This window comes from Delphinus delphis, chromosome 1, assembly GCF_949987515.2.
Source record: "Delphinus delphis chromosome 1, mDelDel1.2, whole genome shotgun sequence".
NCBI classification, from domain to species: Eukaryota; Metazoa; Chordata; class Mammalia; order Artiodactyla; family Delphinidae; genus Delphinus; species Delphinus delphis.
In genome coordinates this window covers 152,387,162-152,413,411 of record NC_082683.1, presented here as the reverse complement: position 1 = coordinate 152,413,411, position 26,250 = coordinate 152,387,162, and the positions used below count along the sequence as shown (strand labels likewise).

Here is a 26,250-nt window from a genome sequence, read left to right as displayed (position 1 = left end):
AGGAGGCAAGAAGAGAGGGAGAGATGGGGAAAAGGATATACAGAGATGTGAAAAAACAAAGTGAGAGGCTTGGAAATGAGGTATAGAGAGAAAAATGAGGAGGTGGAAAGAGATTGGTGCTGGGTATTTTTCCCATGATTTTTGGTAGCTCAGTGCTTCAAAAATAATCCAGAAAACACCCTTTTTTGCCACTTCCTACAGACCTCCCCCCAACCACCATCATCATAGTTCTCCCAGGTTTTTCCTTGGAGGTATGGCAGTGATGTTCAAAATGCTGTGTGTGGGAGTTTAGAATCAAATGGGTGTTAGGAGAACTTGAATTCTTTATAGTTTACCTTTGCTTCTGCCTAGAGAGTGGATGATTCCTACAGTGGTGGCTGGTTTCCCTTCTGTCTGTACCAGAAAAGCCCTGTGACTGTGTCTTGGAGAACAAGGGTGACGTGCCTCCAATACACCAACACTATATATCCCCAGAGGGAAGAGGGACTTACAGACAACTGATTCTCTGTGCAGATTGGGTCCCCTTCTGGGCCTTCCATCTTTCTGCTTCCCTTAGAAACAAAAGCATACTGGAGCAGAGAAGGGTGGTTCATTCATGAACTCCACATGTTAGGTTGGGCGCTGGGACAGACACTGGGAGAGAGAGGTGATACAACCTTTCTGCTCACTCAGAAGAATAAACGGTACCTTCCTCTTTCTCTCCCGTGAGATTTCCATAAACAGCCACCAGCTGGGGCTGAGTCACCTCTCTGCCTGCCCGTTGTTTCTTTCAACAATGGGCCCTGTGTCCATCACTGTGGATCTGAGCCCTTTTGAATAGATGCTCTTTCTAACCATGATTTTTGGAAGCTTACTCTACCTTGGGGGTTCTGAGACATGTCTGTTTCTTTGTCTTTTATGTATTCCCAAGTAACGGCCACTCAGCCTGAGTAAATACCCTGAGACTTAGGAACAGAAACACTGGTGTCTATGATGCTATCAGCCTCCAGTGCCCCATATTGGGCCCTTTCCTCACCTCCTCCCTTCTCCCTTCCTATCCTACAGGAACAACGGGATGCTGATGACAGTTGGTTTGACAAGCCTAGAAACCATGTGTGCTCTGCTCTTTTGACCTCAAGGTGCTGCCAAGACTGATTTGTGTCCCAAGTTCTGATTTTCCCAGCAAGATTTTATCAGCTCACCCGGCTGTCAGTTAGGACTTTGACCTCTCCTGGGGCAGCAGAGGGTGCTTCCCTTGTGGAATCAGCAGCAGCTTCCCGCTTCCTCCTCCCTCTTCCCCTTGGGGGCTGTTCTCATTGATAGCCTTTCTGAGCCATAGTGGTATCTGCAAGACATTCACTTATAATCTGAGATGGACAGAATTGAACAGTCTGTGAGATTTGCTCTTCTTAACACTGCCCTAATTTTATTTTTTAATCTGATTAATATGCCCATCGGCAGTGGGTTTTTTCTCCTACTAAGTGTATAACAATCCAAAAGGAACTGGAATGAGATGGAGAAAGAAGAATGGTGAAAATCCTGCAGCACCTTTTGTATTTCCAAGCAGCTGTTTCTGGAAGGTGTCTCTCTATTCCTTAGATACCATTTAGTGACTGGCATATTTATCAGTCAGCACACACTTTCAGCTCAGTTGTGTGTGTGTGTGGGTGTATATGTGTGTGTGTGAGATTACCACATGGTAATCTTCCACTCTCTTGCCCCACTTGATCTGCCTGTGCCTGATGGCCCATTTCTTTGTTCTCATTTGTTACTCTAAGTTTGACTGGGCGAGTGGAGAAGGTAGGAGGCTATAGTGCCCCATCCAGTAGCAAGAGGTAGGAGGTACTCGCTATTTCTACCAAAATCTTTTCCCAAGTGCCTAGTGCCCTGGAGACATATGTGTCCAAGGATAAATCAACCTCGCTTTTGGTCATCCTTCAGCATCTGACTCCTTGGTGCTGGTGAGAGGTCCTCACCACCCTGACTAGAACCTTGAATCTTGTTGTGCAGGAGTATCCCTTCACCCCAGAGCTCCCTGAGGAGTAAGAATTGGATGAAAGTTCTCTGTACAAGTGGCGGAAACATGTGTCTCTTCAGAGGTACCTCAGAGATCATTTCCGGCAGCCCTCCAGCCAGGAGTGACCAGGCTCCATGCTGGGTGACACTGCACCCAGGTTGTAGGGGGTGGGGCTTGCTTTGAGGCTCTCTTCCCACGACCCCTGGTGGAAGTCTCCGTATCTTCATCCTGATGTTACAGGCAGCCAGTGGGGGCTGGTAGGGAGTAAGGGGATGCGAGGAATGCTGCTGGCTGGAGCCAGCCTTTGACAGGAAGGAAGAGGACAAAGCGCCTTTGTCTCTTCTCAGTGTGAGTGGTGCAGAGGTGAGAAAACCCTGAGTTTGGGCCTTTCTCCTTGATGAGCTGAGGCAGAGGCATGTAGGGGCAAGAAGCCGTACATTCCCTTCTTTAAAGGAACTTACTCTACTCCTCACTTCAGTGTTCCCCCTGCTGGCTCAAACCGCACGCTCTATAGTCTGGCCATACTCTTTTTGTTCCTGAGAAAGTTGTGCTGACATTTTTTTTTTTAAGCTGTTTTAGGGGGTTGGGAAAGGAAAACTTTAAAAGTAAAATAATAAAAAACAGACCACTCTGCCATTACAGGCACATAAATAGCTCCACCATAGCCAGGCTGCAGACTCACTTTGCCATAGCAACCTCGACGAGTGTTTATAGCAGCCTGTCGCCCCAACTGGAGAACGGCAGCTGGCGATGCTCATCAGCTGCGCCCGTGCCGCTGCCTTGGCCTCAGCACAGCAGGCACGCACCCCCCCACCCCACCCCGAGAGGTGGCGCAGGGGCCACAGACCAGCCCTTCTGCGGGGGCCGTGGGAAATGACAGAGCAAAAGCAGCATGGGATTCAGATGTGCTGGGGGGCAGTAATATTTGGGGAGCCTGAAGTGAGTGGTGGGTGTCTTTTGCATCCGTGTTTCCCCCGCCCCTGGGTACCACACCGCCTCTCATCTCCTGCCGAGTAGGAAACAGGAGTGCAGAGGGTGCTTAGCTGCACCAGAACCCGAAAGGGGTCTGGGCTTTCCTCTGAACCTCACCAGGTATCTTGTTTTAACCTTCTGAATAAATCTTGGCTTCAGCTGCAGCCTGTTCAGGGAGGTCCTCTCAAGTCTATTTTCTCAAGGACTCACGGGAGAGGAGCTTTCCTTGGGAGGATCATGGGTCTCTCTGGGAAAGAGGGCTGCCCCAAGATGAATGGAAGCAGAGATCAACATTCTAGAAGGACTAAAGGAGGGTGAGACGTGACAAGAGCCTCCTGTGCCTCCCCTGTCAGGCTGGATCTGAGGACAATGTCGGGACTGGGCCCCTAGTCGAGGCTGTCAAAGTGCTTTAGCCTGGTGTTGCTGGAGAGTCTCACGACGTTGTAAACTCGGCGTCGTTCTCAAGTGTGGTACCCAGACCAGCATCAGCATCCTCTTGTTAGGGAGCTTGTTATAAATGCACATTCCCAGGCCCCACCCCAGACTTCCTGAACCAGCAACTCTGGGAGCCCTCCTGGGAGTCCTGATGCTCAGTCAAGTTTCAGGATCACTGCTCCAAGGCACAACAGAAGTGCAAGAGAGTATGGTCTGCCCACTTTCTAAAGACCAGAACTGGCTTAGCGCCTCCTGTGTGAAGAAGGAAGAGTGAAACTGGGGGGTGAGGCGACAGCTATTCGGGAATGCTCCCAGCTCTCTTTCCTGGTGAACTCCATCTTCTCAGCATGGAGCCCTTGTCCATTCACCTGGGAATTCCGGGAAGTAGCTGGGCTGAGAGAGCCTGGAAGAGGCAGCGGCGGGGGCTGGCTCTCTGTAGGCTGTACCGGCAAGACGGCTGAGGACTGGGGGAGGCGATGGGACGCCGGCAGGCACGGTGTCCAGGGTGTGGCACTCTGGCTAGTGTCTGGGTCCCACAGGAATGTTATTTTGCTTCCTCTCCTGCTGAGCCCCTGCTGCCCCGGCAGTCTCTTTTAGGTAGATGCCATGTGGCCTCCTCAGTCTGAGGCCAGGCAACTTCCCTCTCACCCGGAGGCCTGCCCAGAGCCTGAGGCCCGGGAGCAGGGAGATCCTGACTGACTCCAGTAGTCAAGGGAGATTGGCCCTCCTCCCCCCTCCACGAGCATGGCAGTGATTCTGCTGAAATTTGTTTCTAAAAATAACACAGGATCCAACCCAGCTGCTAAAAAGCCCCTTGATTCCCTTGGGACCAAAATGTGGAAACACCGCAGCAGCCTCAAGAAGGGCAATCTGTGTTGCCCAGGAGAGTGTGTGTACTAGATATTTGAATGCTGCTGTCCAAGGGTCTGCCTCCAACCGTCCCAGTTTCGAGCAGCTGCACCTTAGTGTTAGAGGCAGGTACCCTTCTAACCCACATCCTGAGCATTTCCCACAATCTGGCCAGCACTCCTTTCATTAGACAACAGACCTGGCTGGCACTGTTGCTCCCACCTGAAGTCACCTCTTGTCCTCTAATCAGCTGAAGGAGGGGGAGGTTGCTGTTCCATCCTCTACATTTTTTTTTAGCTCTAGCTTGCTGTGAACGTTTCCTCAACACCCCTTGAGTCACAGGAGTCCGCGGAGGTGACCCGGACCCGTATGACTCATAGTATTTGGAAAAGAGGGTATATTCCCTATGGCTCTAGGCTCAAGGGACTGCCCGTTTTCATCTTGATCTGTTGATGCTATTATTAGGATGAATGCAGGGGAGTGACAATGCCCCACTAGACACATGCCAGCTTCAGTTTCCCAACCCATGCTGTGAAGCTTCCTGTCTTCATCTCGTTGGTTCCTGGAGTCTCTGAGAGGGGCCGGATCGACAGGCCAGATGATCAGGAAGAGACTGTCATCGGCCTTGGGTCAATTCTTGGTATCACTGTTGAGAGAAGGCTGTGCTATCTATGGGCCTGACCTTCTCCCTGTCCTCTGAAGGCATCTGGCCAGAACTGATAGGTTTTGTCCTCATTGTCATAGCATATCTTAGACAGTACAGCCCCTCCAGGCTCCAGCATCATAGTATGTTTTATTTTTTTCAGACCTCAGGTACAGACGATTGAGTCAATCATACTAGGGATTCATGGCCCAGTATTATCGTTGGTCCATGCGAGGCCCTTCCTGTGCTCACTGTTTCTCCATAGCCCATGTCTTTTCCCTTCCTTGCCTAGGAGCAGCATTCTCATGTGTTAATATGTATCTTTTTGTTTAAATACATCCCTTAAAATGTATAGTTTTGCTTTAGATGCATGTGTTTTTAACTTTTGTTAAAGCACCTTTCTTACCCCCACTAAGCACTATTTTTAAGATAGCAATATTGTTGTGTGTATATCTGATCTGTCTTTCTAACTGTTGCATAATATCCCCTCTTATCTAGCCACATATTTTACCTGTCCATCACTGGGAGAGGGGATCCCAGGTTGCCTTCAACTCTCTGTCACCACAGATAACGCCCCAGTGAACATCCTTACACATGCCCTTTTCTGAACCTGCGTGAGAGTTTCTTTGGGAGAGGTACCCACTTGACGACTGGATCCAGGGTATGCATAGGCTTAGTTCGGTCAAGTACGAGGTGGCTTCAAGGATGAGGGGAAACTCTGGACCCCTGAGACCCAGGGGTTGAGAGCAAGACATTTTCTCCAGATGGATGCTTTGATTCTAGCACTGCATTTCTGCTGCTGGGTTGAAGAAGACACTCTCAGGGTAGCAGACTTGGGGAGGGGGAGGGTAAGGGAGGGACCCTCATGTATACCACCTCCTAACCAGCAAGTGATGTTTTCTCTTTAGGAAGGGAGTACCCACCAGAACCCAAATCCTAGGGGCTGGCTGAGAATTAGCATCAAGTTCCAAGACCAGGACCAGAAGCACAGGCTACCGTATGCCATGCTGAGGCGTGGTTTGGGGCCTCAGCCCTCACTTGGCTTCCTGGCACCAGCATGGCTATTACTGATGAAGACAGGTGGTGCCGCCCACTACCTGAACTTTAGCCAACATCCTCTGCCTCTGACCTTCTTCCCATATGCCTCCAAAGGGCCTCAGTAGACTGAAGGAGGGTATGTGCGCAGGTCTGCTCTGCAAGTCAGCAGGCATTAGGGGAGCAATTAGGGCAGGGCGGGCATGGGGAGGGAAAGAGTACCTGGAACCACGATGAGGATGGCTGCTACACCCAAGTGGTGGGAACTAGCGCAGGTGGGCTAGACTCTGGGTTATGGGAATAAGGGGCCTGTAATGAGGAGGGAGCAGAGCAGCCTTCGTGTAGAATTTAGACTTTCAGAGAGAAGGGCCAACCAGGGATGTTTTCGCGCTGGGCAGCCTGCCATGTTCAGGTGCTTGCCAGCTTTCTTGAAAGCCCCTCTAAGAGGTATGACAGTGCCGAGAAAAGGAGTGAAGCTTAAGACACTGTAGGTAATGGCCGAGGAACTGCCCCCACTGGAGAAAGGAGGGAGAGAATCTAGAGCCAGGGCTCTCTGTGCCTCTCCCCAGTCCCTACAGGCTGCAAGGCCCTGGGTGTGAGAAGAGGAGTGGAGGGAGCCCTCAGCCCCACTCCTTCAGTCTCTAGGTGGGAACTGGATATACTTGGAATCATGCCAATCCAGAGCTAAGGGCATTCTGGCTGGGGGGATACGTATGTGTGGGGGTGGGGATGGAGTGGGGAGTGTCTGCCCCTCACAAGCTGTAGCTCTACCCCTACGCCTGCCCTGATGTGTTGTAGAGGCTTCGGGGGTTGTGGGCCAGGGACAGATAGATAGGTTTATATGGGCCTTCTGATCAAGCTGTAGGAAGTAAACCTGTAGCTTTTTTTTCATTTTTCTTACAGGATTGTCCTTGTACTTGAGGCAGGGTGGCTTTGGATTCAGACTAAGACACAAATCCTGGTTCTCTGAATCTCTATTTCCCTGCTATAAAATGGGGTGCCCTCCTTATAGAGCTGTTAGTGAAGATTCAGTGAAACAATATGTGGAATAATGATAAATAACTACTATGTATGGACCAACCACTACATATCAGCTGCTATGCTAGGCTGCTGCCTATACACTACACCGTGTGTGCGCATGTGTGTGAGTTTACATATATGATTTCTCTTGGGGAAGTGTGGGCTCGAAGCAGGTTTCATACTTCAGTTTGGTGCATTCTAAGGTGGGCCCAGCCTACTCCTGTGCCACCCGCCTCCCCACCCGCACAAGGTCTTCCCTCCCTGGACTGACGCTCCAAACACAGCATCTCTGAGTGCTACCAACTCACTTCTGAGCAGAGGCTCCCAGCCCAGCGAAGAGGGCAGGGCATGAGAGTCCACTCCACTGGACAGCCCCTGCCTGCAGCCCGGAAGCCAGAGTTGAGCATAGCTACTTATTATTCCAGGCAAGTCTGGCTGCAGTGCTGCACCAGCCTGAAGCCCTAGGCCCCTGGCCCCTCCTGTTTCCTTTCTCCTCTTTCCATTCATACTTCACTTCCCATGCATCACGCCAGATTCAATAGGAGCCTTTGGCAGGGGAGATTCAGGGGGTGGGTTCCTTTCAGATTCTCAGAATACCCTACTCCCTACATAGGGAGTTACCCTTTTTCCTCATAGCCTGGGGATGCACCCCAGGAAAGTTAAGAGTAAGGGATTTCTTGACAAAATTGGAGGAAACAGTGTCTGACTATTGTTTGTGGTTTGGTGACTTAAGGCATGAGGTTTTTGTCTCCGGCAGCTCCTCAGTTTAGAACTTGCTAGGGAGCTTAGCTGCATATTGAGTCATCAGGAAATATAGGATGGTCTGCTTCTCAGGCATGTGTAGGAACAGGAGGGGGTCTCTTTCACCCTCATTGCCTGGGATGTGATGTAGTTGATTCTGAAAGAGAAAGAGCAAGGGTAAGAGTCAGCATTTCCTCTAAGCGGTTATGTGTATTCTCTGTATCCCAAAGCTGCCTACTTTTTAAAGGACTTATATTTGTCAGAAAATGGGGAGGTCCAGACTTGAGGGAAGGAGCAAGTATAACAAAAAGAGGACCAGGCAGTCAAGGCCACTGACTTGCCAAAGAACAAATCACTTTTTATGTCTTTGGACCTCAGTGTCTTCATCTGTAAGGTGGGAGTCACAGCTGTCCTGCCTAAAATTGATATGACAGTCCTTTTACATGTCACTGCAAGGTGTAGAACAGATGTTACAGAACTTTAGGAGGAAAAAAATTAAAATGATTTCATGATCATATAAGTAGTATGACTTCTTGCCCCCGCAGGAAGGGATGAGAGTTTGCTCTTCCATCCCATCATCATTAAGCTGGCAAAACGCTAGAAACGGGGAGTGAGAGCATACCTCACCCAGGAGGCCCTGAGCCGAATGACTAATCCTGACCTGACAAGAGGTGGTACCTCCCTGGCATCTGAGCACTGCATCTGAGGCTGAGCCTGTGTGAGCATTTACGTACTATTCTTTGCCAGTTGCCTAATAAGGTTAGGGGCTAGGCAAGCCCAGCCGTTGCGGAGAGCTCTTATTCTAGGAGCTCAGAGAGGAGTATCGGCACCAGCTATGCCTCTGGATTCCGGAAGAACTTTCGCGGAGAGCCCAACTTGAGAAAGGGTCCCGAATGGGCACCGTCCCTGTGACTTTGTGCCAGCAGCTCAGTGCTTGACCTACATGTGTGTCTCTAGAGCAACCCGAAGCAGACAAACCTCATTCTTTTCTACTTGTCCCATGTGTTCTAATCTTAAGTGACCTTTTCTCATTGGTTGTCTGTGTGAGTGGAAGAATCTCTCCTCTTTGATCTCTTCAGACTGCCCCTACTTCTCTGGAGATCCAAGGCCGCATTGCCTAGTGGTTATAGCAAATGGTTATAACCTAGCTAATGGTTACTGCTAATGAAGCTGCCTTGGAATTTTCCATTCTTTTGGGGGTGTGGGAGTTCCCCCTGGCAAGGAAAGATGGAGGGGCACATGGAAATTATTGCTCTTCTGCTTAAAGGGCTAGATAAAAAAAGTTCACTAAGATCAAATTAAGCTTTTTTCATCACTTGAGTGTCCTATACTGGACACTGGTCATCTTTCATCTAAGATTTCAAAGCACTATTTCTATTTATAATCCCTTCCCTTTATCACTTTCTTAGGATGGTGTGAAAAGGTAGGGCTGATTCTTCCCCCAGATAAAGATGGGAGGAGCTGAGCCCTAAGAAAACTGAGCACTAAGAAGGCCAAGTGACTTGCCAAGGGGTACCTGGGAAGATGGTGAATCTGGTTCTGAATCTACTACTGGTTATTCAACCAAAAGAATTAGCTGAATGCCCGCTCTGTGCAGGTGCTTATCTAGGCACTGGAGAGAAAGCAGTGAAGAAGACACGTGAAAAATCTCTGCCTTCATAGAACAAACACGGCAGTGGGTAGAGAGTAAAAAAAAGTAAAATCTTCTGATTTCCAGTTAAGCTCTCAATCAGCACTGTCCTCAACATCCTCTTGAAAGGTTAAGGGGTTCAACTTAAGGGTCAGCTGGGCTTCTTGCTGCTATAGCCCTTCCCACTGCTTCCAGACTTGGAGAAGAAGGTGAACTGGAGAGAAAAGTCTGTGATACTGCCTATCCCTATGCCAGTATGATTGAAGAGAGTTTGACACTCTGCCTCAGGTTCTCTCCAGACCTCCTTGTTCCCCAGGATTCTCTGATGACATCTAAAAAGAAAGGGAATATGATGTTTAAAAAACAATAGCAACAACAACAAAACAAAACCCTGCTTGCGTAACCCTTTGTAAGTCAGAGTAGCTCTAAAAATTTATAGTAGAAGGAGGAGGCAGAGGGCAGACTGGGAGAGGGAGGGGTTTAACCACCTCCATCCCCGTGGAACCTGCCAAGGACAGGATTGATCACAATTAGCGGGAACTTTGGCCACGTGTGATTTTTGGAAAATTAATTGATAAAAGAGTCAAGTCCTTATCTGATGGTCCTTGTGCTCCCTTGTTCACCTTCTAGAAGCAAGGATGTCATCCATTTATTAGAGAGGGGCTGGGCCCCCGGTGTTCGGGTGCTGTGTTCAAGAAGAGCCCCTTCACATTTAAATAGCCAATGTGTGGCAGTCCTCCTGCAAGCCACACAGCAGCCCCTTTCTGACGCTGAGAACGGGGCTCAGGATAAGACTTTTCACCTTCATCCTCCCTGTTCTCACCTGTACATACTCCTGACCCTCTCTCCCTAGTGAGCACGTGTAAGAGGTAACACATGCCTTCCTGAGGGGAGAAATGCTGGTTAGAGACCCTCTGGTGTCACTCATACGCAGACTAACTTTGCTCCCCTACTCACCTTGTGGCCCTAGGCTCTATCTGAATCAGTAGCTGTCGTATTCCTGCCACCCCAGAGGAACTTTAACACTCATAGGCTTCAAACTCACTATCTTCCCTCCTCAGAGGTCCTTCTGTCCCCTTTATGTAAAAAGGTTCCACCCTGTATCGCCTACTGACAGAGCATTTTACTCATCCTTTCCCCCCAAAAGCTTTTTGGAGCAGTGGGGGGCTTAGCTCCTGATCTATTGACACCTGCGGCATCCTGAGGAATTTCTATACAGCATCAGGCTGAGTATTCTGAGGGGCTGCAGAGGATTGGGCATCTTCTACCAGGCTGTCCTCCTGGTTTGTAAATGTGTGTGTTAGGAGTAGGGGAGGGTGCAAGGTATGGGGGAGGGTGGCAGACTGGCAGGCCACCCTCCAGATCACTCTGGTCTGGACTCCTTTTCTGACCTCTTCTCACCTCTTAGAAGTAAGGTCAGACTAAAAGATTCTATAGCAGGTCCCTCAAATAGACAGGGAGTGCATTAGAACAATTAGAGGTCATAACCTTTTATTTCCAAGTTTCTGAAGTTGCAGGATTTGTGTTACGTGGTTTGGAAGAGGTGAGGTATGAAGACTGGGGTATATCTGAAATTATTGGAGTCTACAGGCTGCTGGGGCCTCCCAGGGAGGAAGGGGCCTCAGCTCAGGCCTCAGCTATCAGTTCAGCTCAGACATCAACTGTCACCTAAACCCTATGCTAGAATGAGTACCTCTTGCCCTTGCAGATGCTGGATCTCCATGCTGCTCTAATTGTTTCTTTTTGTCTATCTTTGAATCTTTATTCCAGAGATCCTGTTGTCATCGGTATCCAGGGAACCCTCCTCTTCCTCCTCCTCCTGCCACCTCTCTACCACTGCAGTCGCTGGTTGTTGCTAAGATTGCCTCCATGGTAACATGCACATCCTGTTTACACCTCCATCTGTGCAAGTTGGTCTAAGCTAGGAACCTACCTACCCTGGACAACCACTTCCATCACCACCTGGGGACACCAATCATCGTGACACGTGGTCCAGTTCCACTCAGTTCCCCCATCCTCTTCCTCCTCCTACTGCCAAGCTTCATACCCAGAAAAGGATCTGGACTACGGGTTGCTACTCTGAAGCTTATTGCACAAGATATAGTCGATCTATTTCCCGTCTGGGCTCCCAGTGAAGCAAAAAGTAAGAAGAAGTGAGGCAGAGAGGCAAGAGACCCTGATCAGTGGAAGGGAAATTTCACATTTTCTCTGGTTGAGGGGCTTGGTAACAGCAGGCAAAATGACAAACCCAACAGAACACGCCTTGCCAGCCAACTCGATAATTGAGAGCCATGAAGGGGAATTTGGCTGCACGGTAATGGACCTGAGGAAGCTCATGGAGCTGCGTTCAGCTGATGCAATAAACCAGATCAATGTCCACTATGGAGGAGTAATGAATCTCTGCAGTAGACTGAAAACCAACCCGGTGGAAGGTAAAGGCCGTACCAGGGGTGGGGGATCGGAGGAAGGTGGCTAGTGTTAAAATATATTATTTTCCCAACTTCTAGAGAAGGAACATTTCTGGAGACCTTGCTGGTATATCTGTGTCTGGTGGGTAAAGTATAGTATCTGAAGCGCTGGAAGGAGGTGCGACTATGGAGAGAAATGTCATTTCTTTCCCAGAGATGATGTTGAGTGACTGTGGTATTCTCTGAAGATCATTCTTTCCTCCTTTTTCTGTATCAATGTACAGAAGGCAGAAGATCTCTATTTTATAAGTGTTTATGTTAGAGATGCTTTTATCAGTAATCAAGTCCCTTATTCTATATCAGTCTTTGATTGCAAAGGTTGAAGATAAAATTCTTCCCTACACTGATCTTACAGTGTAATATGAAGAAAAGTGGGTGAGTCTATCTACCTAATGTAGCACTTCTCTATGGTACACAGTTACAAACGGGATGGTAAGTCATAACATAGAGAGTTGTACCCACCATATCTTTGGATTACTCACTCTGTTTTCTTTCAGGGAATTATTGATGACTTTTTCAACCCTGTCCTATGCACTTTTAGTATAATTGTTCATAATCTATTCTTAAAAGAAAATGAGGGCTTCCCTGGTGGCACAGTGGTTGAGAGTCCGCCTGCCGATGCGTGGGACACGGATTCATGCCCTGGTCCAGGAGGATCCCACATGCTGTGGAGCGGCTGGGCCCGTGAGCCATGGCCGCTGAGCCTGCGCGTCCGGAGCCTGTGCTCCGCAACGGGAGAGGCCACAGCAGTGAGAGGCCCGTGTACCGCAAAAAAAAAAAAAAAAAAGAAAAAAGAAGGAAAAGGAAAAATCCAGCTTCATGCTTACCTGGCTCAGTCCAGTTGCCCAGTGAGCCACGATAATTTTGCCTCATTGAAATGGAGAGAGTACCAGAGGAATCTTATTTTCTCCTTTGCCTGGTTTCAGCATCTGTTACAGGTCCTTGCTTGGTCCTATCAGTCAGGCAGGCCATGGTTGAGTAGCTTGAGATAGAGCAAAGATCTTGTCCTTTAGATGCCTTCAGCCTCTTGAGGTATACCATTTCTGACCCTTCCTTGGAGGCCACATCATACTTCTTGCCAATTCTAAGAAGTTTTGACCCCTAGCCAATGTTATAAGTTACTGACTTGGAGTCCAGACTCTCTAGGATTAAAAAAAGGAAGAGATTTTTATCTAGATATCTGTACATTGCCCATGTCTTATTTTATTTTATTTTATATTTTGCAATCAAAGAGAGCTGCCCTACACGTTCTCTGTACTTCTAGAATTCAGTTTCTTATCTCATAGGCTCTAAGTTCAAATATTACCTCTGGGCTTCCCTGGTGGCGCAGTGGTTGAGAGTCCACCTGCCGATGCAGGGGACACGGGTTCATGCCCTGGTCCGGGAAGATCCCACATGCCGCGGAGCAGCTGGGTCCGTGAGCCATGGCCGCTGAGCCTGCGCGTCCGGAGCCTGGGCTCCGCAACAGGAGAGGCCACAACAGTGAGAGGCCCGCGTACCACAAAAAAAAAAAAATTACTTCTACCATTTACTAGCTGAATAGCATTGAACAGTTTGCTCAGCCTCCCTAAATAAACATCATTTTCTTCTTTGAAAATGATGTTAGTACCTAGGCTGCAGAGTTATTGGAATTAAATAATGTAATGTTGTATACAATGCCTACACTTATAATGGGTGTTCAATAAATTAGTCGTCTCACATTAAAATGGAGTCCACGTGTCTGAAGATATTTGCCAGAATATGAGTGCCTATGGAGTGCAATGTGTTTTTACATCTGGAGAGGCTGCTGCAGTCTACTTGCAACCACTGTCCATTTTCTCCATTCACCTGTTGATGTCAAAAAGCCTGGTTAAGATGGCAGTGTTTAGTTGCTTTCATGTGGCTTAGCAAAGGCCTTCTGTTTAGTATCTAATGACTGCCCTTTGGATAATGCCTACTTCTTGTCAGCTAGATTTCTTTATTCTGCCACTTTCACAGTAGCACTGACCTTAAAGAGAGGGTATTCTTATTATGTTTAACTGAGATACTGCAATACTTTTGAAACATTCATCAGAATTTAAGCAGGATCTTTCTTTTTCCCTTCCTCTTCTGTTCTTATCCCTTGGGTCAGTTGTTTCTCTCACAAAGTGAAACTCAGAAGTCCAAATAAGCTGGAACCTAAGAAACTCCTAAGAGCCGGGTCCAGACTTTCCTCCCGATTTTCCAAACCCTTTCTCATAGCTGTTATTGTTAACTTCCTGATTCCCAGAGAGCTTCCATTCCCAAAGGCCAGCATATATATTGTACTTTAATCTCAACATCAGATATCAAATGCTTAGATTCTTTCCCAGTCCTGGTTTCAGACCTGTAGTTGAAAGTCACCCTTCTGATGTCAGGTGCCTCTGTCGCTACAAACCCTGGCCATGCCTATATCCCAGTACCCCTACCTTTGTCACAGTTGTCCACTGCCATTCTCCTCCTTCCTTAGATCACAAATATGTATCCTGATTTATTTCATTACGACTTACCCATAGGGCCGGTCCTGGAGCTGGGGAGGCAGGGTGTCAGAAAATAACTTTTCCGTGAGTAATTTCTAGCCCCCAGTGCCAACAGTGACCCCCTCATATGTGAGAAGAGTAAAGGGATGGGAAAAGGAGACACAGAAGAGCTATGACACAGGAGTCTCTCCCCAGACGGGGGTGGTGCTGAGCGGTTTGGTTGGACAGGCTGAGAAAAGAGCATCAATATCCAGGTGCCATAAAAAAACAGCCTGTTCACAGAAGACTGCTCTGAGGTGCCTGACAGCCTAGCATAGCTGTGCGAGGCCCCTGCAGGCTAATAATAAGAATAAAGAAATTTTCCCGGTGTTAGAATTCTGCTGATTGGAAACCAAGGTGAAGTAAGATAGGGGAGATTGGTTCCTAGAATATGACTCTTCCCCTTTATTTTCTGTTGGATTGATAGTATCTTTAGTATAGATTGGTAGATTGTTTTATTCTTTTTAACTTTTTTTTTTTTTTTTTTTGCGGTATGTGAGCCTCTCACTGCTGTGGCCTCTCCCGTTGTGGAGCACAGGCTCCGGACGCGCAGCCTCCACGGCATGTGGGATCTTCCTGGACTGGGGCACAAGCCCGTGTCCCCTGCATCGGCAGGCGGACTCTCAACCACTGCGCCACCAGGGAAGCCCGGTAGATTATTTTAAACCATAGCTACTAAAGGGTCTTATGGAACTTGGAGTTTATAACATTTCAAACACTAACATGTTTTTTTTATTCTGTCTCACTCGCTCGCTCGCTCTTGCTCATAACAGACCAAAAGGTTTAAATGACTTGCCTAAAGTCTTACCACAGGGGAGAACTCGATGGAATAATTCATGTTTTCTGAATCACAGTCCATTAATGTTCTGCTGCCCCTTTGGCTAGAGCAGCAGCATGGAGAATCTCAGAATCACAGATAATTTTACAGTTTGTTTTGTATTCCAATGCCTGATAAAATGTCTAACCATGACCCAATGCTAATGTGAGTTTAATGTTGGCTTGCGTTCCTTGAGTACAATGGCTAGTTGGAACAAGAGGAGATGCCCCAGTGGCCAAGAGTTGGTTACATTCGAGATGACGTGGAGGTGCTCAGCCTCCATGGCATTCAGCAACGACCAGACACAAGGCTGAGTGTGAGCAAAAAAGGGAAGGAAAGTTGGGGAAACGAAAAGCGGTGGGGGAGACGTGAAAGACGACACATGCTTTCATCTAGGCCACTACAGAGTTCAGCCTTCATGGCCATGTTAAAGAAAGGCAAAGAGGCAGAGGTGAGGCTCTAGTTCCTGGATAAGCGGTGGCTGTGTTGCCTGAGGTTTACCAGTAGGGAAAACCTGAGCATTTTGCGCCAATGGAATCTGTTTAGTTTGCTTGCTTCTTTCCTCATTCCAATTTCTTTATCCCCCCTCTTTCTATTGCCTCTTCTTTCCCCATTACATCCCAACCCCAGCCAATCTCTCCAATCCCCAGAGAGCTGAGCATTTTGGGTGCTACCCCCTAGAAGATAGCCTTTTATCTTCTGATCAGTTTTCCATGCCATCTCCTGGCTTCCAAGAGCAAGAGAAACCTTTGTGAATCTGGAATGAGAATTACCTGTGGCTTAAGGGGAAGAAAGAAGAGGTATTTTTCCTTAGTCTCAGTCTCCCTTTGTGTGCAGGAAGCAGAGAGGATCCTAGTTGAGAGATTCTTTGGTCTAGATAGAAAGTTGTATGAATTCTTCTTCTCCATAGAACTTTTCCACATTGGTCCTCAGCTGTGTTACCCTTTTTAGGAGGAAGAATGATGTTTTCTGAGGAGGAGCTAGGCCAACGGTTAGGGGGGAGGTCTGGGCCCAGATGAGAAAGGGCAGAGAAGGGGAGCCTTGACTAAACAATGAGTCATTACCTGTGGACTTCTTTCGTAAAGCTAAAGACTATTTATGTTGAATTTGGATCTAGAAGAATGTTGGTGGGAATTTCTGTCTCATGTTCCCTCTGTACCCTGCTATTCCTTTCTGCCTCTGCAGAGTTGAGGGTGTGACAGTGGGATACAGAGGGTTTCTAATTTCTTTTCAACCACATTAAACAAATATTTAATGTCCGGCAGGTGCTGGGGACACAATGGTGAACACGACAGGCACAGTTCTTGCTTCCATAAAGCTTACAGGCAATAAGAGGATACACAAAAATTAAGGCAATTTCAGAAATATTGTCATAGTGCTATGATGGTATTATGGGAGCACACAGTACAGGGACCTAAGCTGAGGGGATTGTAGGGAAGGAAAAGGGGGCCTAGGAGTCAGAGGTAGGACTCCTCCATCGTGTGATTGCCTAGGGAAGCTCTGGCCTGGCCATGCTCTGTGGTAATTGCTACCACTTAGTAAATGTTCCTGGCATAAGATGCAAGCATCTTTGCCTTGCCTAATAACTGAGCACCTACTAGGTTTTGGGAGCTGAGATTCTTTGGGGAGTAAACAGCAGGAGGGGGAAAGAATCTGTTTTAAGACAGCGCAAACTTTGATTTTGGTTCATTAACTGCAGGATTTAGGTTAATATCTCCTGCCACCTTAAGTTCTCTGGGGTTTAGCTGTGTTCCTGTTGCCATGCCTTTTGAGGTCAGTGGCATGTTCTACCAAGAACTATCCATTTTCCCATAAGCTGGGACATACTGGGATTGGGCTCTTCCTCAGTGTAGGAGATTGAAATTTCCAGTAGCATTGTCAATCTGAAAGAAAATTGCACACGTAGCCCCAATAAATGTTCACCTACAGTACTTCTAACACTAATATTATTTACATAGTAGGATCTACAAGAAATAGAAATGGATGAAGTAATACAAAAAGTTCCAGTACCTTTCCCACGCTCTAACGGATGAATGCATGCCCCCCATTTAGAGACCACTGCTTTAGAGAATGTTGATGTTGCAGGGGATGTAAAGAAATGGGCAAGTGGATATGGAATGGAACGGATATGAGAAGAAGATGGGCAACTGGCTTCTCTGAGATTTTCCTCCCTATCTGTAGGGCTTATAGTCTGATTTAGAAAATAGACTTTTAGGAGTCCATCAATTTCAACTTAGAAGCATGGCCAAGCTACCTCTCTTTCCTCATGCCCTCTGCCCCATAGCCATCACCTGGAAGATGCCAAATAAATTATTCTAAAAACAATTCATGTGGGCATGACTGCTGAGAATAACAATCTGTGGTCCTCTCTGCCTATCACACTTTGGGCAGACATATTAAGTTTAAGGTATGACAGAGACTCATGCCAAAAGAATATCTTAGAGGGAGGAGAAGGGTTAGAGATGGGCAAACCAGCTCAAACAGCCAGAGAGCAGCTACACTGTGATGTGAGTAGCTGTGAAATATTTAGTACTTGGCAGAGGGGTGGGAAAGGTTTTCACAAAACCTGGGGGAAGCAGCATCAACAGTGGGATGGTAGATGATTGAGAAAGACAGGAGAGAAAAAGTGCCCTCCCTTAGTCCCTCCTCCCCCTGCAGGGAATTCCACGTTGCATCCTGGGAGTTCCCTGTCTGGTTTGAGTTATATGCCTAGGGCTGAATTAGGCCAACCATGCGTGACAGCTATGGGCCTGCTCTTTCCCAGGCCAACCCCAGGCTCTGTGAATTCTTTTCTATCCAGCTCCTCCTTGCCCGAAGCAAAAAGTGTTGTTTTGCTTTAAACCTTCTTGTCAGTGCCTTGCACTGGACCATCAGCTAGGGGAAGGAAGAAAGATAGCATCCCCTCCTTGGCTGGGGCAGATGTTGCATCCACCCTTGGAAGTGGAGCTTTCGCTCTCTGTATTTAGCTCTGAGGTGTGAGTACTGGGGGGTGTGACACCGCAGGGGAGTGTGTGCGTGCAGCGTGGGAGAGGGCGGCCGAGCAGAGGGTGAGGAGGGCGCTCTGGGGAGCTGTCTCTTCTCTATGCCAGAGTTGGAGTGTTCACAAAAGGCATACAGCAGAGGGCCAGATAGGGGGAGACATTCCCTGAGGAAGCTGTCCACCTAGGGCAGGGCTTTAGGATTGCGAGTGAGAAAGGGGCATTCTTCTCTAAGTCCATCATCCTCTTGTTGTGACCTTAGGGAGACTGCCTTCTCTCTGGGGGCTGGATGGCCAGCAGGTACGGAGCACATCTCCAAGCTGTAGGTGTGTTAAGCTAGAGATGCAGAAGCAGGGAAACTGCTCTGAATCCTCGGAGGAGTGGCAATGGGTTAGCAGCAGTAGCTGGCTGAAGCCTGTCAGTCCTTATGTTGATTTTAGGCTACTCTTCCCTCTTGCCCCCTAATCCAGGGTTTTTAAGGTAGGACTTGAAAGGTATTCTGATGTCTGTTCTTATATAAAATAGGATTGCCTTCAAATCAACCCAGAGAAACCTCTCCCTTATACTATCTTTGTAGGAGAAGATTCTGCTGTCCCATTGGCAAGGTATCATAACTCAGACAGCTGGGAAGTCCCTCATGATGTCTAACCCAGCCCCACCCTTTCTGGGCCTGGGCTGGCTCTGATAAGGGGTGCCTCTGCCAACAGTCCTCGGCCTCCTAGGGAAGCTGGCCCTGGCCCTTCCCTGCTGGAGCCAGGCCACTGAGGGCTGGGCCTCTGCTTCTCCGCCCAAGCCCTGGGTCCCCGCACAGGCTCATAGCAGACACAGATTTTCCACTGCTGTTTATTCCGTCTCCCGCCAGCCTGGGCAGGGCTGTGTAATTCCCCAGCGTGGGGTGGGGGCAATGACTTCACAGACTGACATTCTTGTCACCTCTCCTAGCTCATGTGTTAAGTCTGGTTCTTCGGGCCAGATGTATTCCCAATTTGGGTAGGATTTTCTCTCTTATGTTCTTGGGGACAAGGTTTCTTCTCATTTTCTTGATGTATTTTTAGGGGAAATCCTTTTCCAGTGTTTCCAGCATTTTCTCCCTGCCAAGTCTTCCTTCCCCTCTTTGGGAAGCGGTATATTTTAGAAGCAACTGTGGAGATAAGGGACTAAAACCCCCTCCTGGGCTGGACAAGTATTTATGTGAAATCACAGCTGCTGAGATCAAGGCCTGAGAGCCTCTTGGGGGCAGGAAGAATGGGAATGGAAAGCCCAAAATTGGGGATTGGCCGAGCTCCCAGTCCCACATGGCTTTCCTGGGCCATGCCACATGTCAGAGAGGATTCCCAAGGCTACTACGCTGACAGCCCCAAACTGCCCCTCCCTGCCACAGGGCATGCTGGGAACTTGGACAGCCACTTGACTTCTTAAGGTAGCTATTGTAAGAGCGTAGGGTGACTTAAGGTGGAGCAGAGAGATGAGAGAAAATGGCAAAAGGGAAGTAAGTGTGTGACTTTGAGGGCATCTAAGTGAGAGCAAGGCCTGACCATTTTTGTTTTCCATAACCTGTCTTGTTTCATTTGCTTGGGTCCAAAAAAGGCCAGTAATGAACCTCTTATTGAATACAAAATTCATAGATTAGACTCTGACAGACCTGGTGTCACCATCCCTGAGGACGGGAAAAGATGGGACAAATTCACCCCGGTTGTAAAATAAAGAGTGGGAACGGGACTGATTTGCCTAGAGGTGTAGAGAAAAGCAGCATGTGGGCCTGCCCTGAGGTAAATAAAGGAGGGTGGGGGACCAACCATCCCTGTTTGCCTGGGGCTGAGGGGCCGTCCCAGGAGGCAGGAGCTCCAGTGCTAAAACCTGGAAAGCCCTAGACAAACCAGGACAAGTTAGTCACGCCAGAATGAAGCCTCAGCTGAGTGCGACTGCCTCCACACCCCAGCCCCACTGTGTGTAGGTTGGCATCCAGCTGCTTCCTGTAGAGCGGCATAGACTGCGGCGCACTTACTTGAGTAGTTAGAAAACCTCTCCAGGCCATAGTTTGCTTATATGTGAGGTGGGGTTAATAGCAGCTACTGCATAGGGCTTTGCAGTGTTTCGGTGAGAAGACACAAATGTGCCTGGTGAAGCATCTGGCACAACTGTAATCGCTTCAGTGTTCACAGTCTTATTTATTACTCATTCATGCAGTTCATTCAATAAATCTGTGTGCATACTGTGTGTCCAGCACTGTTCTAGACCTAAGGAACAAAGACAAAAATCCTGCCCTTGTGGAGGGGCATAGACAAACGTAGGATAAGTATATAATCTGTTCTGAGAGAAGACCTGTAGAGGGAAACGGTTAAGCAGGATAAGGGGATCAAATGTGCTAGGGGCAGAAAAGTCTGTGTTAAATACGGGGGTCAGGGTGGGCCTCACGAGGAAGGTGGCGTTTGTGCAAAGACCTGAAGGAGGTGAAAGGATGAGCCCTACCTAGTGAAGAGGAATCTGAGAAAGGAAACGTGTGCAGGGGCCCTGAAAAAGAAACGTGTCTAGTGCATGCAGAGAATGGCAGGAAGGCTAGCTTGATGGCATCTCAGTGAACAAGGGGAAAATGGTAGGAGTTAAGGGGTGGGGGGCTGGGGGCTCATAAAGGGGGCTTGGCTTATAGGCCATTGTAATGTCTTCTGTATCCAGTTTCATTCCAAGTAAAAGGCACCAGAGGATTCTGGGTAGATGAGTGTCATGGGTTGGGCTGTAAGAGATCATTCTGGAAAGAGAAGAGACTGAGAACAGAAAGGCAAGGGTGGAAGCAGCAGGCCAGTTAGACAGTCGCAGTGGTCCAGGCGAGAGATGACCGTGACTCAGACCAGGATGGCAGCTGTGGGACATGAGAAGTGAGGGAACCTTGAATATATTTTGAAGATGGAGCTGACAGATTCCCTGACTAAACGGATATAGTGGATAAGAGGGAGAGAGAGAGAGAGGAGTCAAGGGTGATTATGAGGCATTAATATGAGAGCAGGGAGAGGCAGGGCTACCTCAGATGGGGTGCTTTTAGCGAGACTGTTCTTGTGGTGTTGACGCCATTTTGGCCTTCATTAGACTTATTGGGATGTCCCTTGATGATAACCTCTAATATCTGATGTCTTGATTTGCCCTCACCCTTGTTAAGGAGGGAATAACATATCCTCCCTTTACATTGTGAATCCTGCTTTCTTGAGAAACATCCTAGGTAGATTAACAAATTAGCAGAACTCCTATTTCCCTCCAGCAAGCCTGGCCATCCAGCACAGCAGTTCCAAGTTGGCACAGACTTGCTATCTCAGGTCCCTGAGAGGAAGAACCAGCAAGGCCCTGTCCCCTGGCAACTCTGCCTCTGCCTGCCTGGGGGTCAAGATGCCCTGCCCAGAAACACTCCTTTCCCAGGCCCTGGATTTTCCTTCCTGCTGAGAACTGACTTCTCAGAGTGGTAGAGGCAGGGATTCTCTGGCAGGCAGCCCAGCTTGCTTCTAGCGCTTTGGTCAAACCCGCTCCCCTGCAGAGCTCTGCTGTGCCTCTCAGCTTTCCAGCCAGGGTGGTGCTTTTGGGCCCAAGGAGGCAGGAGGCCCTGGATAAGAGCATCAGGCGCCACTTGCCCTGTTTCCCTCTCCTGAGCACTGGCAAGAGGAAGTGGTCTGCAGTCCTCACTCCACAATCGTGGGTGCCAGTTCACACCCTCACTTTACCTCCAGGCGGGGTCCCCAGGTAGATTTCAAGTACCTCTCCTGATGGTTTTTGTTTTTAGGGTGGAGAAATGGACCCCGCAAACAATACTCCCTTGAGTACCTATTTTTCCATTTTCAAAATCTTGCTCTGTCTTCCTTAGTTCTAACCCAAATCTCTCTCCTTGCCATTTAAAGTGACACTCTTGCATCCTATTCAGTGGAGATGGAGAATAGATGTCTGCCCTCCTGCTAAGCCCCCATTCCCCACCAGTGGAGTAGCCCTTCACGTTGACTAAAGTGTGAAGAAGTCCTCTGGCATCAGTATCCCCATTTTCTCCTTGCAGCTTCCGGTCATCTGCTTTTCTTGCACCTCTGTGTGAAGCTGGGTTAAGTGTCCCCATCCTTTGATTCTAACCCTCCTCAGCTGCTGATCTTTTTTCAAGACAAAGGTTGCCTCACCGTGACTGTGGGGATCCCACAGTATAGCCAACAATGTCCAGTGCCAAAACCAGGGCTAATTTGCTAATCAAGTTGTGTAAACAACTTGATAAATGTCACCTGGCATTAATTAAAGTTAGAAGCTGTCTCCTCTTCCCTTAAACTATAACACCCCTAGGGCCCAGGAGAAGGGCCTAAATATGAGGAAGACACTGGGAATAATTCTGCCTCACTCTTCTTCTCTCTGGCAACATGCCTGGACTATGTGTGCACACTCACACAGGTACGTAAGCACATGTGTGTTAGTGGGGGGCATGCTGATAATCAAGGACTGAGTACTACCTCAGTGGCTTCACCTTCATTGTTCTCTTTTTATTCAACCTGAATAATAGTGCTTCTCCTAGTACTTTGTCTAAGTAGTACTTCTCTTAGCACCTAGTACATCTCTAAGTACATAGTACTTAGCAGAACAATAGTGCCTCTTAGTGATGTGTGTGTGTCTATGCATGTATGCCTCTGTGTGTGACAGAAAAGGATGACTGTGTGCAAAAAGGGGATGCCCAAAGTTGGAGCCTCGAAGCCTCTACTCTGTTGATCTCCTGAAACCACTGAAACTTGGACAGGACAACTGGTTGGGCTCTGTCTCCTAGCCTCCTAGCATGACCTTGGGCAGATAGCTTATTCTTTCTTGCTTTTGTGTATGAGCCACTGGGTGGAAGCCAACTCTGTTTTTAGTTTTTATTTTTTTTAACATTTTATTTTATTTTTTAATTTTTGACTGTGTTGGGTCTTCATTGCTGCACACGGGCTTTCTCTAGTTGCGACAAGCAGGGGCTACTCTTCGTTGAAGTGCATGGGCTTCTCATTGCGGTGGCTTCTCTTGTTGCAGAGCATGGGCAGTAGGCGCGCGGGCTTCAGTAGTTGTGGTGCGTGGGCTCAGTAGTTGCAGTGTGCAGGCTGTAGGGTGCACGAGCTTCTGTAGTTGTGGCACGTGGGCTCAGTATTTGTGGCTCACGGGCTCTAGAGCACAGGCTCAGTAGTTGTGGTGCACGGGCTTAATTGCTCCACGGCATGTGGGATCTTCCCGGACCAGGGATCGAATGCATGTCCCCGGCATTGGCAGGCAGATTCTTAACCACTGTGCCACCAGGGAAGTCCCAGCTCTGTTTTTAAGTCATGAACAGCATTTACATGTTAATGTGAGAGGAAAGTTCTGTGTGAGTCTCAGGAAACATTTTAATGTTTGTGCTCTTAGAGCTGGAGCCTGGAGCAAACCCCATGAGGAAGAGATGAAGTTTTAGGTCTAGGTTAGCTTACCCTGGAGACCAAGAGGAGTGAGTGGCCCCTGTGACCAACTTGTCTTGGTTTGCCCCCATTTTTAGACTGAAAGTTTCACACCCCCTGAGTCTGAGCAAAAAGTCTGTCAGCCACAGAGACCAGTCACCCTAACTGGATCTCATACTTGGGCAGATCGGGAAGCAAGGTATCTTTTTTAAAGGGATCTTTTAACTGCTTTCTTCTGTCATTCATCTCTACCCCTTTTTTCTCGCTCATTTGCTCCACTCATGTCTTTTTCAGGCCTATCTGGAAACCCTGCAGATCTGGAGAAACGTAAACAACTATTTGGACAAAACTTGATTCCCCCCAAAAAGCCCAAGACCTTTTTAGAATTAGTGTGGGAAGCCCTTCAGGATGTCACACTCATCATCCTGGAGATCGCAGCCATCATCTCCCTGGTCCTGTCCTTCTATCGCCCCCCTGGGGAAGAAAATGAACGTGAGTATCTTGAACAGACCAGCATGACTCTGATCTGGGTTCTTTCCAGCGCCACCAAAAAGCACTTAGTATTCATGTTGACAGATTATAGCTTTAAAATGCCCCCCCCCCCCGCATTATCCAGAGCGGGTTCTCCAAAGGAAACTAACAAGTAGCTAGTAAGCTATTCTTCCAACCTATCCTGATTCCAGGGTCTTTTCCCCCTTTTCCCATCAAATCCTTATTCAGAATGTCTTAAATTCTCTATGCTCACTCAACCAACAAAGCCCTGCATCTCAGAGTTCCCCCAGTTGTGTGAGCATCATAGGAAGTCGTAGTGGGAACTACCATGTTGGCGGTCATAAGTTCTTTATATGTGACTTGCCTGTAATTTGTATTGATATGTTTCATGCTAGTCATTTGCTTCTTTTAGGTAAACATAAATAGTTATATTGGTGGTGAGATGACGCCCAATCCTGCTGTCCTCCAGTATCCTCAGAGGAGAGCTATTCTACCCAAGAGAAAAGCTGTTATTCTCTTTCCCTGTCTTTCTATTCTGGGGGGTTGCAGAAGCACCACCCCCATTTTTAATGTCAACAAAAGCCCCTAGGTGACCCTTCTTTTCTCTACTTTCCCTGGGCTAGAGTGCGGTCTAGCCGTAACTAGCCCAGAAGATGAAGGGGAGGCAGAAGCCGGCTGGATTGAGGGGGCAGCCATCTTATTCTCAGTGATCATCGTGGTACTAGTGACTGCCTTCAATGATTGGAGCAAAGAGAAGCAATTCCGGGGGCTGCAGAACCGCATTGAAAAGGAACAGAAATTCTCCGTTATCCGAAATGGTCACATCATTCAGCTCCCTGTGGCTGAGATCGTGGTGGGGGACATTGCCCAAATCAAATACGGTAAGAGCTCTGTGTTTCTTGTACCTGTGCCACCCTCCCTATTTCAAGGCTAGGTCCTTTGGCATAAGGGGGCTGCTTGGAATTGCTGAGGACCCAAAAAGATAAGACCCCAAATTGTGTTAGCTTCTAGGTTAGAGTTTAAGGAGGTTATGGAAGAGAAATTCACAGAAAGCAGTAACTGAAACTCCCAAAGACTGTTAGACTGTACCCTGTGTGGCTTAGATTAAAAGTATATAATATTCAGGCCATGGGAATGTGTTTGGGGATCAGTAACTATTTGAATTTATAATACCCGGAATGGAGTCTTATCCCAGGTTGTCAGAGCTGAAGTTGTCTTTCAAATGCTCTCCAGATTCTCCCTGGGCCTTTGCCATATAGGCAGGGCCCATGGGAGCAGCCCTGAGATGGGGTTGGATGGTCCTTACCTACCCTCTTTCCCTGTTGCCCCTTCACCTCTGTGTACTAGGTGACCTGCTGCCTGCAGATGGAATCCTGATCCAGGGCAATGATCTCAAGATTGACGAGAGCTCTCTGACTGGGGAATCGGACCATGTCAAAAAGTCCCTGGAAAGAGACCCCATGTTGCTCTCAGGTATGGCCTCTGGCTACACCAGCTCCCATTCTACCTCCCCCCAGACAGTCAGCCACAGAGACCATATCCAGACCTTGCTCTCCCTTCTGGCCCTGCCCCAAGGGTCAGCTGAGGCAGTAGCATATTAGTGGGTTGAATACAAGGATATCAAGCAACCTATAAGAGGTTGCCTAGGAAGCAGGTGCTATAAGGGCTCTGCTGGCTGGGGGTGGGTGGTGGGAAAGGAGCCTTACGCTAAAGCAGTTAGGCACATTGTTTTCCTTACCCCCCAGTTTGCTTGCTCTTGATCTTTTCCTACTATCTGCTGAGTATATCACTATCCACGGGAGAGGAAGAAAGAGGGATTGCTTTTTTCCAGGTCTATGTTTCACACCAAAGAATGGCCAGGTATAAAAAAAAACAAACACTTCTCTTGTCTTCTTTCTCATTTAGGGACCCATGTCATGGAAGGTTCTGGCCGAATGGTAGTGACTGCTGTGGGTATCAACTCTCAGACTGGAATCATCTTTACCCTCTTGGGGGCCAGTGAGGGGGAAGAGGAAGAGAAGAAGAAGAAAGGTAAAGGGCTTTCGGGATGAGAGTCTTTTCCCTCCCACCCCCGTGGACAAACTAGGAAAGGGAGCAGGTCTGGATGCAGTACCTGGTTGGAAGAATCTGCAGGATGATGAGTGCAGATATCCAAACTCCTTGTTGAGTTAAGGGTATCATCCCTGGCTCCCCACAGTGCTCTAATGGAAACCAGATCCTGGCTCTAGGCTCCCCAGTCAGGTTGCATTGATT

The 26,250-nt window shown here is 48.2% G+C and overlaps 1 protein-coding gene across 1 annotated transcript in view; it reads left to right on the top strand.

Annotated features, from left to right (window-relative positions):
* ATP2B4 (ATPase plasma membrane Ca2+ transporting 4) overlaps nucleotides 1-26,250 on the top strand; it is a 99,880-nt gene that overhangs the window by 31,801 nt on the left and 41,829 nt on the right. The window contains exons 2-6 of the mRNA XM_059996375.1: nucleotides 11,092-11,753; nucleotides 23,800-23,997; nucleotides 24,621-24,878; nucleotides 25,345-25,470; nucleotides 25,903-26,028. Coding sequence (XP_059852358.1) covers nucleotides 11,561-11,753; nucleotides 23,800-23,997; nucleotides 24,621-24,878; nucleotides 25,345-25,470; nucleotides 25,903-26,028 — 901 coding nt within the window. The 5' untranslated portion in view covers nucleotides 11,092-11,560. The remainder of the gene's footprint in view (nucleotides 1-11,091; nucleotides 11,754-23,799; nucleotides 23,998-24,620; nucleotides 24,879-25,344; nucleotides 25,471-25,902; nucleotides 26,029-26,250) is intronic.